Genomic DNA, 17,425 nt, shown 5'->3' with positions numbered 1-17,425 from the left:
ACCAACTTTTTTTGCAGCAGTAACCATAGCCTCCCAGACACTGTTCAGAGAGGTGTACTGTTTTCCTTCCCTGTAAATCTCCCATTTCCCATAGGGTTTAGGTCAGGTGAGGAAGGGGGGCCATGTCATTATTCTTTCATCTTTAAGGCCTTCACTGGCAAGCCACGCAGTGGAGTACTTCGATGCATGCGATGGAGCAGTGTCCTACATAAAAATCATGGTCTTCTTGAAAGATGCAGACTTTTTCTCCTACCACTGCTTGAAAAAAGTGTCTTCTAAAAACTGGCAGTAGGTTTTTGAATTGATTTTGAGTCCATCATCAACCCGAAAAGGTCCAACTAGCTTATCCTTAATAATACCAGCCCATACTAGTACCCCACCTCCACTTTGCTAGTGTCTGAGTCGAAGTGGAGCTATGTGCCTGTTACTGAACCGGCCACGGACCCATCCATACGTCAAGAGTCACTCTCATCTCATCAGTCCCTAAAACCTTTGTAAAATCTGTCTTCAGATAGTTCTTGGCCCAGTCTTGACGTTTCAACTTATGTGTCTTGTTCAGTGGTGGTCGGGTTTCAGCCTTCCTTACCTTGGCCATGTCTCTGAGCACTGAACACCTTATACTTCTGGGCAATCCAGGTAGGTTGCAATTCTGGAATATGACAGCACTAGAGGATAACGGGTTCCTGGTCGCTTCATGTTTGATTCTTCTTTTTTTCTCAACATGTTTCCTGTGACCCTGTTGACTATTTGCTTTGATATTTCTGTGATCACGCTCCAGTATCTCAGCAATTTCAAGAGTGCTGCATCCCTTTTCAGAGCCAATTAAATCTCTTTTGTGTGCCATTTTGCCTGAGGAAAACAAGCTGCCTAATAATTCTGCACACCTTGAAATAGGGTGTTGATCTCCTTAGGCCACATCCTCCCTCATTACACAAATACACATCACTTGGTGTGCTTAAATCCAATAAGCATTCAAGTTTATACTGTACAGCTTAGAGTTTATGCATAAAAATGATGATGTGGTTAAAATACACACTTGCCTAATAACTGTGCACACAGTGTATTTGCAAAGTAAAAAACAGCAATTAGTAAAAGGATAGGGCATTAAGAAACAACTTTCTCCACAAAACAGACAAAAAGAAGAACAGAAAAAATGTTTAAGAACAAAAATGGCTATTCTGGTGAATTTCGCATAAAGACTGATTAAGAGCTTCTAGATGAGAATCCTCTAACTTGTATGTCACTCAGTCATTGTCCAACCCGATATATCCTAATACAGGGTCACGGGGGTCTGCTGGTGCCAATCCCAGCCAACACAGGGCGCAAGGCAGGAACAAACCCAGGGCAGGGTGCCAGCCCACCGCAGGGCATACACACACCAAACACACACTAGGGTCAATTTAGGATCGGCAATGCACCTAACCTGCATGTCTTTGGACTGTGGGAGGAAACCCACGCAGACATGGGGAGAACATGCAAACTCCACGCAGGGAGGACCCGGGAAGTGAACCCAGGTCTCCTAACTGTGAGGCAGCAGCGCTACTACTGTGCCACCGTGCTGCCCCTAACTTGTATGTCACATGACCAATAGATGAAATACTTAAAAATGAAGATTTGTTTTGAATGTTAATTTATTTTTTGCTTTTTTTTAACTGTTTTTTAAAAGGCCCCCTGTGCCTCTTATCAGCTGTAACCAAATGTAACAAAGATGGCCCAGCTTAGCTGCTTGCATGTGCCACTGTATAGATGGTTTCAGGCACTATTAAACACTTTTTAATGTACTATAGAAGCTGGAGCAGCCCTGAAAAAGGAGCCAGTCCATCACAAGGCCTGCTCGGGACCAATTTAGAATCCCTATTAACCTAATACGTGCCTCGGAGAATGTGGGAGAATATACACGGACACCAGGAAACCATGCAGAATCCCCACAGACACCAACCATATATAAGATTTAATCCTGTACACTCGAACTATGAGTTAGAAGAGCCAACCACTGGGCCACTGCAGGACACAACAGCCAAGTTTTTATTTTGATTTTTAGATTTTACTTTATTTTTTTTATTTGAATGGTCAAGTTTCAACCCCTCAAATGGGATTTTCATGGGAGGATGTGCCCATGAGGCTGAGCACTCACTCATCTCATATTTCACACCATAATTTTCATTTAGAAATTGTAAATTACCCGACCATGCCAGAGAATGAGTGTTCACATGAATGTGCATTGTGGTGGACTGGCACTTCATGCAGACCCCTGTGACCCAGAGCTCGATTAAGGAGTTCTGTTTTAGTACAAAATGGCACTGATTTAAAATGACACATACAGTAAAAGCTGTGAAGTTTATTTATTTCCCTAATTGTACTATTTAAGGCCTAACAGTTCAGCACCTTAATTAGGCACAGCTAGCAGTCCAGTGGTGGGACTGAATTATCAACTTGATGCTACACTGTATAAAGATAACAAATATAAATGTTATAAATACAGTAGAGTATTATGGTAGAGTGGCTAGGCAGAGGCCACTTTTGGGTAAAAATGCACTTAAAGGACTCTGAGAACATTAAGAAAATAATTCTCTGGTCAAATAAGACAAAAATTGACCTCTTTGGGTAGAACTACAAGCACTATGTCTGGTGACATAATATCATCCCAGCATGGCAGCAGTATGTACTGGCGGTACTTCTCACTGGCAGGGACAAGGAGACTGGTCAGAACTGGGGGAAGCATGAAAAGGGTCATTGAAGAAAACCTAATCCAGACTGCATGCAACCTCAGGCTGCGGTGGCGGCTCACCTTTCAGCATGACAATGGCTCAAAGCACACAGCCAAGACAATGCTGGAGTGTCCTCAAGTGGGCCAACCAAAGCCCAGACCTAAACCTCACAAAACATCAGTGGAAAGATCTGAAGATTGCAGTTTACAGACAATTCACATCCAGTTTAAGAAAAATGAAAAGGATCTGCCAAGAAGACAGGGGTAAACTTGGTAAATCCAAGGGTGCAAAGCTTGTACAGAGTTATTCAAGAAGATTCAAAACTGTAATTGCTGGCAAAGGGGTACTGAATTAAGGGTCTGAAAACTTACATGAGTGAGAGATTTCAGTTTTTGATTTTTAAAAAATCTGTAAACCTTTCTGCAAACATCTTTTCCCTTTGTTATTATGTGCTATTGAGTTTAGAATCCATCCATCCATCCATTATCTAACCCGCTATATTCTAATTACAGGGTCACGGGGGTCTGCTGGAGCCAATCCCAGGCAATACAGGGTGCAAGGCAGGAACAAACCCCAGGCAGGGCACACACACACACCAAGCACACACCAAGCACACACTAGGGATAATTTAGAATCGCCAATGCACCTAACCTTTATGTCTTTGGACTGTGGGAGGAAACCCACACCGACACGGGGAGAACATGCAAACTCCATGCAGGGAGAACCCGGGAAGCGAACGCAGGTCTCCTAACTACGAGGCAACAACACTACCGCTGTGCCACCGTGCTGCCCTTGAGTTTAGAATGATAGGAAAAAATACATTTAAAATTAAATCTACAACACAATACATTTTTGTACGATGGAAGAAAAGCCATCTATTCACATCTTGTTTAACATTATCTATCATATTGTCATAATTATGTTTAAAGTGATCTTTTTATTTTCTTGCAGTAATGACAATAAAGTAAAGTAAACCTGCCAGACCTGTGCTAATTGTTATATTATTTGCTGTTTTATTCTGCTTGAAGAAACACTTCACAATGTGGCTTTCTTGCCATATAATTCTCTAAATTAAGTGGCGTTTGAGTGTTCTGTTTGATGGATTGTTTTCAGAATATAAAAAATGTACTTCCTTTTTTTAATGGATTGTGTTGTTATTGCATTTGGTTTTTAAATAAAAAATAAACACATTAATAAGTAAATATTAATAATTTAACAATTATTTCATGTATTGATTGATTTCTGGATAGTAGGAGGGCAGTGGAGAAGATCTAAGAGATGGCAGAGGACTAAGACATGTACATTTTTTGACCAGGCATATCCTTCTTCTGAAATGTGTAACTTTGCAGCTCCTCTGAAACGTAACTCTGTAGGATCTTCCGCCAAATGGTTAAATGGGGCAATGCAAGAGGGAACCTTCCCTTTTATTTATTTATTTTTTTAAGCTACTGAGCTCTAGTGCTGGTTCTCAGCAGCACAATGTCTCTCTGTATTTTAAGAGTGCCCTTTGGACATTTTGAGTTCAAGTTTTTTGAAAGTGCACTTTAAGAAAAATACATCAAAAAGGAAACGGGCAAAATAAAAGATTTTTATCTCAAAGCAGAAGGAAAGCAATTTGAAGGCAGCCAAAAAGATCCTTTTAGCTTAATAGATGCTGCCCGGTGAACAGGAGGTCACCGTTATCGAGGGACCTCGTTACCTTCTCAGGTACGTCTAACCTTTTATGTTTTATTTGAAAGAGAACAGTAATTTTGTTTTTTAGATTTCTTAATCAGTAGAATGAAACCAAATTTAACCCTTTGTGCCTTCTGCCATGGCAGAAAGTGAAGCTGAGCTGTCTACCTGTTTTATGAAAGTCATCTGAGCAGGTGGCAAGGTATCTGTTTACAGCAGCCGCATCAGGTGAACAGGAAATTAAAGGCAGCCACACAGGAAACCCGATCCAGGGACTACGCTTGGCTTTTGGGGAGAATTGTATCTGTCACTCGGCTGCAGAAAGGCTTCAGATGTGGGCTCATTTTACCATGCAAGTAAGTATAATGTCCTTAAAATTGAATGAAAATATGTTATTTAGTGGGTGTGAACTTGTGACATCTCAAGAAACGGCACGTCTTACAATCATAATGTCGCTAAAAGTCGTGTAAAAGATTTCAGGTTTAGTATTATTGACAGGGATGCTTCCTTACCTCTTATCTCCTTCAGGAATCATGGTTTGGTGCCTTAATTGAATACTTACTATTAATTGACTACTTCCTTATTTAATTTTCTTCACATTATATTCACATTATATTCAAATGAATTATAGCCCTCATTAATTTGTAATTGATTTCCTTCTTAAGGACAAATGTAAAACATACAAAATATGGCAAAAAGGTACATCACAGCATCAAGACAGCCAATAGATCAAAAATGCCTTGGGAGACTGTGGGATGCCTAATTGCAAGCGACAATTTCATTTACTGTATAGGATACCAGCAGAGACAAATAAAATTGTTGTTTGGTCTGGAAAATTAAATTATTCATACTGCAAGCATTAAAATCACATGCATTTTAAATGCAGAATGCATTTGGCTGTCAAAACAAAATTATTAAGTCAAATTGAACACTTAAACAAAAGAACACTGAATCAAATCGCTTTTAAAACAAATTAATTTTTGACATAATCGGTACAAATGTAATATTATGCTACACATTTGTATAGGGCTTGTGTTTGATAACAAGATATACAAGTCCTATTTACTAGGACAGAAAAGTAACTGAGACGTCTCTCACATCGGTCAGCAAGCTTCACACGGATCACAGGTGGATTAATGGATGGAAAGGCAAGAACAGGCATATTAGTGAGCAGTCACCATGGGTTTACGTGGGAGAGATTGTGTTTCACTAGTATGCTGGAATTCGATGAGAACACATTTGATCAGAGGTGCATACAATATTGTTTATCTGGATTTATAAAATGCTTTTCTTATATCTTACATGAAAGACCAGGGATCAAAATAAAAGAGTAATTAAAAGCCCATTGTTGGTGCGCAGGGTTGATTTCCGAGTGCTGTGTTTTCATATTTCAGACCAGACTGTGTCCTTTTAATTTCAGATCAAGTGTTTTTTAAAAGTTTAAATAAAACACATTTCCTTAGCGTAACTTACACTACTGGGAAGTAGTCACACATTTTAGTTGTTTACTGAAACGGCAACTTCTCTCAGGAGAGAAGTGAAGAAGTCTGTTTTTCATACAATGATTTCTAAATTAAAAAAAATTTATATAATGATTTCCTCAAGACTCTTCTAGGATGATACTGTATGTTAAAATTAAGTAAAGGAATTTTCAAACAGGTACCCAGTAAATTATTTGCTTGTTTTGGAGATTTTAAAGAAATAAAATGAAAACAAAGATCTACATACAGTATTTTGGTCCAGTGTACTACTGTGTCTTTTTTGAATGTTAAAAGATAATTAGGGTGACTACTAAGAAACATTATTCATACACAAGACAGAGTTACAGTTCGCTCCTACAAGTACTAACTAACGGAAGTTACGTTCATATACTGTGCAAAAGGTGGAGTGGTGGCTCTGAGGCTAGAGATCTGCACTGGCAATCGGAAGGCTGCCGGTTCAAATCCCGTAAATGCCAATTGGGACTCTGCTCTGTTGGGCCCTTGAGCAAGGCCCTTAACCTGAAATTGCTGAGCACTTTGAGTAGTGAGAAAAGCGCTATATAAATGCAAAGAATTATTTTTATACAGTAATCCCTCCTCTATCGCGGGGGTTGCGTTCCAGAACCCCCTGCGAAAGGTGAAAATCCGCGAAGTAGAAACCATATGTTTATATGGTTATTTTTATATTGTCATGCTTGGGTCACAGATTTGCACAGAAACACAGGAGGTTGTAGAGAGACAGGAACGTTATTCAAACACTGCAAACAAACATTTGTCTCTTTTTCAAAAGTTTAAACTGTGCTCCATGACAAGACAGAGATGACAGTTCCATTTCACAATTAAAAGAATGCAAACATATCTTCCTCTTCAAAGGAGTGCGCGTCAGGAGCAGAGAATGTCCGAGAGAGAGAGAAAAGCAAACAATCAAAAATCAATAGGGTTGTTTGGCTTTTAAGTATGCGAAGCACCGCCAGACAAAGCAGCTGCAAGGATGTACAATGTAAAGGTAGTCTTTCAGCATTTTTTAGACGAGCGTCCGTATCGTCTAGATGTGCGAATAGCCCCTCTGCTCACACTCCCTCTGTCAGGAGCAGAGAATGTCAGAGAGAGAGAGAGAGAAAAACAAACAATCAAAAATCAAAACGTGCTGTTTGATCTTTTAAGTATGTGAAGCACAGTGCGGGAAGCATATCACTTGACAAAGCAGCCATATGTAAGCCCAGCAAGGAAGAGAGCAATGTAAAGGTAATCTTTCAGCGTTTTTTGAGGAGCGTCCGTATCCTCTAGGGGTGCGAACAGCCCCCGCGCTCACAATATATTTGAGGAGTTTTGTTTAATACGTAATACGCGCTCTGGTTGGGTAGCTTCTCAGCCATCTGCCAATAGCGTCCCTTGTATGAAATCAACTGGGCAAACCAACTGAGGAAGCATGTACCAGAAATTAAAAGACCCATTGTCCGCAGAAATCCACGAACCAGCAAAAAATCCACGATATATATTTAAATATGCTTACATATAAAATCTGCGATAGAGTGAAGCCACGAAAGTTGAAGCGCGATATAGCGAGGGATTACTGTAATCATAAATTGTCCCTCCCATGGTGTGTGTATGTGTGTGTGGGTCTGTGACTGGACCCTGCAATCAGCTGGCACCCTTTCTGGGGTTGTTTCTTGCCTTATGCCTATTGTTGCCAGGACAGAGGACCACTTGTGATAGGTTTGAGACTGTTGTTATGCTCTGCTGTTTCTATACAACAGAGTATTCAATAATCTACACTTTTTTTTGTTCTTTATTTCGCCTTATATAATTTCTTGTATTAGGAATTTGTTAGTTTTTGCATACCCCTTGGGGTCAGAGCGCAGGGTCAGCCATTGTACAGAGCCCCTGGAGCAATTACAGGTTAAGGGCCTTGCTCAGTTTGTCAATTGGCAGTGACGGGGATTCAAACCGGCAAAATTCAGGATACCAGCGCAGATCCTTAGCCTCAGAGCCACCACTCCACACTTTGACATTTTGAAAAAAATGTAACTATTTAAAAAGTGTTAATTTTATACTTTCCAGTGTGGAGTTATATGTTCACTTGACAAGTACGAGATTTTACACGTACCGTGGTAATTGAACGCTAATCAGTGTTTACTGTGAAGGAGCAGTGTTTAGATGGATTCAGACTGGCTTAGGTACAGGAAGTAATGGATTAGTGTGAGTGAACTTTCTCAGAATTACAGTTGCTTTGAAAAGTTTTCAGACTCCTTCACTTTTTACACATTTTGGTGTGTTACAGCATTCATTTTTTCCCCCCATCAAACACCACTCATTACGCTAGGATGACAAGGTGAAAACAGGATTTTAGGAATTTTTACTAATTTATTAAAAATAAAAACCTGAAATATCCCACTGACAAAAGTATTTAGACCTTTTGCTCTATACATATTCATTGAAGCACTTTTGCTAGTGATTACAGCCCAGAGTTTTCTTGGGTTTGATGCAACAAGCTTTGCACACCTTGATTGGGGGATTCTCTGCCATTCATCTGTGCTCTCAGCTTCAGTCAGGCTGGAGAGATGCCATCAGTAGACAGCTATTTTTAGGTCACTCCAGAGATGTTTTGACTGGGTTCAACTTTGGACTTGGGCTGGGTCATTTTGGAATATTCACAGAGTTTTCCCTAAGCCACTCCTGTATTGTCTTTGCTTTGTGCTTGGCTTGGGGGTCATTGTCCTGCTCAAAAGTGAACCTTCACTCCAGACTGAGGTTCAGAGAGCTCAGAAGTACGCATTCATTAAGGACATCTCTGTAATTTGCTCTTTTCAACTTTCCCTCGACCCTGACTAGTTTCCCAGTCCCCAACACCACAGCATAATGCGGCCACCATCATGCTTTACTGTTGGAATGGTATTGCATGGACGATGAGGTTTACCTGATTTCCTCCAGCTGTGATGCTTAGAATTGAAGCCAAACAGTTCAATCTTGGTTTCATCAAACCAGAAAATCTTGTTTTTTATAGTTTGAGTGTCCTTTCGTTATCATTTTGAAAACTCCAAGAAGACATCTAGCCATTCATCATAAAGCCCAGATCAGCGTAGTGATACAGTGGTAGTTGTCCTTCTGGAAATTTCTTTCATCTCCACACATGTTCTCTGGAGCTCAACTAGAGTGACCGTTGGGTTCTTCAACTCCTCTTTTACCATTGCCATTCTTCCATGAGTCAAGGTGGTTTGAAACTTCTTCATTTTAAGAATTATAAAGGCCAATTTGGTCTTGGGAGCCTTCAATAATGCAGAAATGGTTTTGCAGCTTTGCCCAGATCTGTGCTTCCACACAATCCTATCTCTAAGCCCTGAAGGCAATTCCTTCTACCTCATGGCTTGATTTTTGCTTTGATACACATTGTCCGAGGTGGGAGCTTCTATAGACAGCTATGTGCCCTTACTAGCCATGTCTAGTCAAGTGAACTGATCACCAGAGGACTCCTGATAAGGTGTAGAAACATCTCAATGATGAACAATAGAATGGAATGAACCCAAGTCATAGCATAGGATCTGAAAACTTGTGTCAATGTGATATTTCCTGCTTTTGTTTTAATAAATATGTACAAATTCCTAAAATCCTTTTTTCAATGTACTGAGTTTTGCTGGATGAGTGTGATAATGAATGTTAAGAGATTTTAGCACAAGACTGCAATAAAAAAAATGTGAAAAAGTGAAGGTATCTGAATACCTCTGAAGGCACTGTGAGTGACGCTAACAGAGGGATCATTGCTGAGGCTGCTGCCCTTTTTAATATACATAAACAATCTGAACAAGAATATAATCAATAAGCTGGTTAAGTTTGCAAATAATATCAAACTAGCTGAAACAGCAGATATTCTAGAATCAGCCAAATCACTACAGGTGGACCTGGACAGAATTCAGACTTGGATAGATTTTTGACAAAAGAAATTTGATGTAAATAAATATAACGTATTACACAAATGAAGTATATTGTTAGATTTGAATACCCACTGGGAGGTTTGAAATTTTAAAGTGCTTCTCATGTGAAGGACACAGGGTCATGGTGGACTCACAGCTTTCACATTTAGAGAGTGTACAAAACTGATTATGTGGACTAAAAGGTGTGAAAGATGCCCGGACACATATAGACACTGAGACAGCCAGAATTCCAAGAACATACACATTTAATTTCTGCTCCTGCACACAGCACCAAACATTGCACAGATCACCAGTAAAGCTCACAGTTCTTTCTCATCTTCTCTCTCTATTGCCGTCTCTACTCCACTCCTCGCAAGCTTCATCCTCTTCCACCCGACTCTGGCTCCTCGAATGGCGTGAGACGGCCCCTTTTATGTTGCACCCGGATGTGCTCCAGGTGCACTTGGTTCCTCTTCTGGCTGCACTTCCTGGTGTGGCAGAAGTTCTGCCATCCAGGGCTCTGGGATTGTCCAGGTGCCCCCTGGCGGTGGCCATGGACCCAAGAGGGTTGAGCTTCCAAGCTCTCCATCCGTGACCCTGATGTAATCCAGGGGGACTGCCCTCTTGTGCCTAGGGAAAGATATTGCCCCTCTCCCAGGTCTTCCCTTCTCCAGGCATCCCAGTGGGGCAAAATCCCTGGTCGTCTGCCACAAAGGATATTACTTTAGGTAGCACATTCTGTGAGATTGTCATGCTTAAGTTATTGTGGGAAGTACTGTGGCCACCTCTGGTCAACATATTACAAAAAAGATAAGAAAAGCTCAAGAGAATGACCAGAAAGGATGCGACTAGGCTAATTCCAGGACTGCGATGCATGACCTATGAGGAGAGACTGACTGAGCGGAACCTTTTCAGTTTAAGCAAATGGAGATGAAAAGGAGACATGACTGAAGCGTTTAAAATTTTGAAGAGAATTTAACACAGTGGATCCTGGTTTCTATTTTAAAATGAGTTGAAATACTAGAACATAGGAAAGCTATTTAAGGGTAAATTTCACACTACTGCTGCAATGTTTTCTTCACACACAGAACCATATAGGGTATATATATATGTGGTTTATATATAATAAACAACAGAATAGACTGGTAGATAAAAGAACTGTCAGGAGGTTAACAAAATAAACTTAATGATTTTTTGCAAACATTAAGTAAGCTTTCTCAAGCTGAATGATTTGTTTGCCTTGAAAACTCTCCTGATGTTCTCATGTTCTTATAAAAGACTCCAGGGCTCCTCGCTGATCCTTCTTAATCAGCAAGTAGAAATGCTACATCACACATCTCATATGGTGTACTGGATTCTTGCCATATTTCCTCAATGCAAGAAATTTGTGACAGAAAACAAATGAACAAATTAATGAGACGGTGGTTTTATATTAATTTGTGCTCCATCCATTTAAGCTGCATATTCATTTCAGGGTCACACAACTGAGGCCTACCCAACAGGACTGGGCACATGGTAAGAATTAACCCAGGATGGGCAACCAGTCCATCAGAAGATATATTTATGCACACACCAGTACCCATTCATTTTGGAATCAGCCTGACCACCATGTCTTTAGGATGTGGGAGGAAAAATGGAAAAAAATACAGAGTGAACATGAAATCTCCACAAAGACAGTGACCAGCCTGAGATGTGTGAGTTACCATTGGGAACCACTGTGTCACCATGTTGCTTTCAGCTATGCCAGCCCAATGTAACAACAACAACAACAACATTTATTTATATAGCACATTTTCATACAAAAAGTAGCTCAAAGTGCTTTACATAATGAAGAAAAGAAGAATAAAAGACAAATAAGAAATTAAAATAAGACAACATTTGTTAACATAGAAAGGAGTGAGGTCCGATGGCCAGGGTGGACAGAAAAAACAAAAAAAAACTCCAGAAGGCTGGAGAAAAAAATAAAATCTGTAGGGGTTCCAGGCCACGAGACCGCCCAGTCCCCTCTGGGCATTCTACCTAACATAAATGAAATAGTCCTCTTTGTAGTTAGGGTTCTCACGGAGTCACTTGATGCTGATGGTTATACAGACTTCTGGCTTTTAATCCATCCATCATTGTTGGAACATCATGGTGCTTTGGGTAGATGGTGGTGGCACAAGCCACCACCAATAGGACACCGGAAAAGAAAACAGAAGAGAGAGTAGGGGTTAGTACAAATTTTGAATGAATAGTTATTATAATGAATTGGATATACAGAGTGTCAGGATTAAATTACAGTGAAGTTATGAGAAGGCCATGTTAAAGTAATGTGTTTTCAGTAGTTTTTTAAAGTGCTCCACTGTATTAGCCTGGCGAATTCCTACTGGCAGGCTATTCCAGATTTTAGGTGCATAACAGCAGAAGGCCGCCTCACCACTTCTTTTAAGTTTTGCTCTTGGAATTCTAAGGAGACACTCAGTTGAGGATCTGAGGTTGCGATTTGGAATATAAGGTGTCAGACATTCCGATATATAAGACGGGGCGAGATTATTTAAAGCTTTATAAACCATAAGCAGAATTTTAAAGTCAATTCTGAATGACACAGGTAACCAGTGTAGTGACATCAAAACTGGAGAAATGTGTTCGGATTTTCTTTTCCTGGTAAGGATTCTAGCAGCTGCATTCTGCACTAACTGCAAACGATTGATGTCTTTTTTGGGTAGTCCTGAGAGGAGTGCATTACAGTAATCTAGCCGACTGAAAACAAACGCATGAACTAATTTCTCTGCATCTTTCGATGATATAAGAGGTCTAACTTTTGCTATGTTCCTTAGGTGAAAAAATGCTGTCCTAGTGATTTTATTAATATGCGATTTAAAATTCAGATTACAATCAACGGTTACCCCTAAGCTTTTTACCTCCGATTTGACTTTTAATCCTAATGCATCCAGTTTATTTCTAATAGCCTCATTGTATCCATTATTGCCAATCACTAAGATTTCGGTTTTTTCTTTATTTAATTTGAGAAAGTTACTATTCATCCATTCTGAGATACAGGTTAGACATTGTGTTAGCAAATCAAGAGATTTGGGGTCATCAGGTGCTATTGATAAATACAGCTGTGTGTCATCAGCATAGCTGTGGTAGCTCACGTTATGTCCCGAGATAATCTGACCTAATGGAAGCATGTAGATTGAGAAGAGCAGCGGACCCAGGATAGAGCCTTGTGGAACACCATATAGAATATCATGTGTCTTTGAGTTATAATTACCACAACTAACAAAGAATTTTCTCCCTGCCAGGTAGGATTCAAACCAGTTTAAGACACTGCCAGAGAGGCCCACCCATTGACTAAGGCGATTCTTAAGAATATTATGATCAAATGTAAGGTCATAAGATAACACAGAACACATTTGTTTAAGACATATAAGGAAAACGTAGAGACCTAGAGAGAAAATTCCACAGACAATGTGTAGACTCCATACAGGTAATGTCTGTTTAAGGCCAGTTTCCTATAAATCTAACCACTAGAACTGTGATGCCTCAGACTGAAATCATAAATAAACCAAATGGATGATTGTACTTCAGCACTGCTAGCTCACACCTTCACTGTCCTGGGTTTGGATTGGCTCTATTCTCCCACAACCCTAAAATAATTAAGGGGGTTTGATAATGGGTGACAGCTTTTAGGTTACACTGTCTTTGTTCTACATTAGAGACAAAAATGCTCCTTATTTAACTCCAGTGTCATTTCTCTTTCCATTTACAGTGCCAGCCTATACTATGAAACGCTAATGTTGGCAAACTGAAATGCTTTATCAGAAAGAAACTCTGCTTGTCAGTCGCCTAACTTAGCAATATCTTTTCTAACATTTGTTCAAATTTTTGTTCTTAGGTTTCATTTTGCCGACTCCGTACACACCAGTGGTGTTTCCTGCTTTTCAATGCAATACTCTTCCATGCTTTACTTTTCGGGGCAGACTTTGTAGAGGAATACCTTCTGCAGTCCTCACCAGCAACGTACACGGATGCCAAGGTTCTGGAGCTTAGGGAGCGTGCCAGGAAGTTAGACATGGAAACCATGAAAGAGAACATATCAATGCACTATGCCATCAAGTGTCCGGATATATGTGTCACCAGTGATGTATTTCTGCTCTCAATGGTCTTCAGTAATCCAGCCAATGGCACCAGAAGGGCCCAGATTAGACAAACATGGGCCAATCTGACTGATGTCAAGGGACTGTTAGTGCTCACCTTATTTGTTCTTGGAACTAGTGATTCAAATGACATCCAAGCCAACGTGATTGTGGAATCACACCAACATAAGGACATCATTCAAGGCAAATTTAATGACTCTGATGGAAATCTTATTTTAAAGATGAAGCTGATGCTGGAATGGGTAGTCACATTTTGCCCTTTTGCACGTTTTATCATCAAAAGTGATGAGGATATGTTTGTCAACTACAAAAGTTTGGTCGAATATCTGTTGGGTTTGAAGCGGCACCCAGATGACCTCTATATTGGCCGAGTCATCCATCAGGAGATGCCAGACAGGAATGCTCAAAGCAAAGACTTCATACCTCTCAGTCAGTACTCAGAGAAATATTACCCTGACTACTGCTCCGGGGCTGCTTTTGTTATTTCCCAAGATGTTGCTCGAAAAATATTTGTGGCTTTCACTGAGACAAATCTGGCTGTACCATATGCTATGTTTATTGGCATCTGTGCCAAGAAAGCAGGTGTGGTTCCGACTCACAGCTCCAGATTTTCTGGAGAGAAGCACATCCGATATAATAGATGCTGCTACAGCTTCATGTTCACCTCTGCTCAAATGCAGCTTGAGGAACTGCCCACAATCTGGAATGAAGCCAGGGAGGGCAAAGCATGCAGCTTATTGGAAACATACTCTGGGCTGGTGTCCTGCAAGGCCTTGACCTACTTAGACCGCTTTTCCTTCTTCAGCACAGGGAAAATAAATGAGAAATAGACATGAAGCGAAGATAACGAGCCATTAGAGAAATATATTTTTGAGTCGTTGAATCCTTGAATTAGCACAGCAGAAAGGCTAAATACATTAAGTAATGAAGCACATGAACTGAGCCTGATAACTGTGGAGAAGGAGGAAGAGGGTGAAGGAATGAATGAATGAATGAATGAATGAAGCTTGCTATATTGCCGATTTCATTTGTATCTATAATTATATGACTAGTTTGTTGGTGTGTTAGCCCAACATGGTAGAAATTAAACAAATAGCTTTCTATGGAACATTTTAAAAATAGGTAAAACAGTCTTGCTACTTTTGGAAATAATTGGTTTTCTGTTGAAATGAATACAAGAAGCACAAGATGTTCTCCCTATGTGTCTTCCTCTGCTATTCAGGTGTGCTTCTCTTTACATTTTGCATTTCATTCCTCTATGATGAACTGGCATGCCACCCAGTACTGAGACCTGCTTTGTGTCCAATAGGCTTTTAAAATGAACAGATAAATGGATTTTATTCCTCCCCCCGAGTTAAGATAATAAGTCAAGTTGCCCAACTCTGGAGAAATCCTATATTCACTTTACCCATCAGAGTTTTAAGGAGTTAAAGGGAGCTGTCATTGATAGAAATATAAGTGTAAACTGCAACAACATACACTGTCCACTTGTAGATGACTCTATACATTTTTTTTCTTCATATTCTGGGGTTTTGAAATGTAAGGAATCAATTTCTGCCATTTTTTCACATTACTTTGAAATGTAAAAGTTGATTTTCATTGATGTTTTAGTTACTCATGCAATGCTGTTTTGAAGGTTGACATAAAGAACGGTACTGTATAAATTTGATGGCAATCTCATTACACACTATGTATAAAACAATGTCAAGAAATCTTTAGTGTTAGTTTATTTTTCAACTAGGTCCTTGTGGTAGGACTTTCTTTTTGGTTTTCAACTTCATTTTTGCATTTGACCATCATCAACTGTCCTCTTGTTCTATGTAGCCCCAGTTTCTTTTAATCTCACAGTTCTGACCCTTGCTTTGCCTGACCATAAATAGACTAACTTACTTTTTGACTTCTTTATACAGTGGTACCTCTGGTCACAACCGTAATTCGTTCCAAAACTCTGGACGCGACCCGTTTTGGTTGCGACCTGAACGTAATTTCCCCATAAGATTGTATGTAAATACAATTAATCCGTTCCAGACTGTACGAACTGTATGTAAATGTATTTTTTAAGCACAAAAATATAGTTAATTATACCATAGAATGCACAGTGTAATAGTAAACTAAATGTAAAAACATTGAATAAAACTGAGAAAACCTGGAACAACAGAGAAAACTAACATTGTAAGAGTTTGTGTTAAACCCTTATGAGCTGCTCGCTGTAAACAATTTTTTTGAATTTTAAGCACAGGGAAAAAAATAAATGCCACTTCTCTTGCAAAACTTTTCACACCATCCTCTACTAGCTTTAAATTCCTCACCTTCGCCACTCGAAGAAGGATTTTTTTTTTCAGCAAATCGCCATGAATCTTCCTGGCTTTCTCACATATGATCGGCTCGCTTACGCTATCCCCTGCAAGTTGCTTCTCGTTCAACCACACTAGCAACAGTTTTTCCACCTCTTCCAGCACTTGAGGCCTCTGCTTGGTTAACATTATAACTCCTTTTGCAACATCATCTACTTTGTTAGGCTCTGTATACGCAAACAAAAGAAAATGGGAAATCATTGGCACATATGAACCCGCGTAGGGAAACTGGCCGCCAGTGTTTTTGTTCACCACCAGAGTGTGTGGTCGTGAACAGATGGAAAATTTTGGCAAACTATTTGATCATAACCTGATTTGTACATGTTCGGAAACATTGGTGACCAGAGGTTCTACTGTATATATATATATATATATATATATATATATATATATATATATATATTATTAATGATTAATCAATCTAATGGTCCCGTGGCCCATTACAACCTAGTGGTTGTATTACTGTGGAAACAAAATCATCTTTTAATTTTTATCAAAAATAATTTCCACATGCTGCCTCCCTGAAAACGTCTCAGTCCACTTACTTGAGATGATACCTTTCATGTGTGGCTTTCACAACAGTCAAAGCTCTCAGACTACTTGGACATAATTACTCTACATTTTTTCTGTATGTGCACTTTGTGTACTTACTTTTTATACGCTCACTTTTTAAATATAATTATCACAATGTCCAGAATGGAGCAATGACCGACAAAAGCCCTTAAATCATTTCTCTTGACTATACTCTTATTAAATGTCTGCAGTTAAATAATACATTCATCTTGCAAAATGTAATAAAGCCTTAACTTTCATAATAATAAACCATTAAATAATCATGGATACTTTCAACAGGGTACACAAGTAGCTAAGGGAGATTTGGGCAACCAAGAAAGTTAGAAGAAATAGCCTTTTTCACCTCCTCTGCTTCGGATCTTGGCTCGTGGCTTTCTTAAGCTTCTGGAGCCTGTAAGCTGTTATCTTCTCTTTCTCTCTTATTAAACCTAAGTCTCCACCATTGGGCTCCCCAATCAGCCCTTTAAATATCATTGGCTTTGCCATAATTTGTCTTGTTTACATCTATTTTAATAGGTCACAGTTCATCAGTCAATAGTCTAATTAATTAGTCCATGTTTTGATCTGAATATTCTTCCTTATGTTAGT

The 17,425-nt window shown here is 39.5% G+C and overlaps 1 protein-coding gene across 1 annotated transcript; it reads left to right on the top strand.

Moving 5' to 3' along the window:
• Nucleotides 1–4,504: 4,504 nt before the first annotated feature.
• On the top strand, nucleotides 4,505–15,811 carry LOC114657208 (beta-1,3-galactosyltransferase 9). The gene is made up of 2 exons (XM_051931773.1): nucleotides 4,505–4,738; nucleotides 13,649–15,811. The coding sequence occupies exons 1-2, from the start codon at nucleotides 4,715–4,717 to the stop codon at nucleotides 14,738–14,740; spliced, it is 1,116 nt and encodes a 371-aa protein (XP_051787733.1). The 5' UTR covers nucleotides 4,505–4,714; the 3' UTR covers nucleotides 14,741–15,811.
• The last annotated feature ends 1,614 nt before the right edge of the window (nucleotides 15,812–17,425 follow it).

This window comes from Erpetoichthys calabaricus, chromosome 9 (genome assembly GCF_900747795.2).
Source record: "Erpetoichthys calabaricus chromosome 9, fErpCal1.3, whole genome shotgun sequence".
Taxonomy (NCBI): domain Eukaryota; kingdom Metazoa; phylum Chordata; class Cladistia; order Polypteriformes; family Polypteridae; genus Erpetoichthys; species Erpetoichthys calabaricus.
Note: the sequence above shows the minus strand (reverse complement) of the source record. Positions and strands in the feature narration are given on the sequence as shown.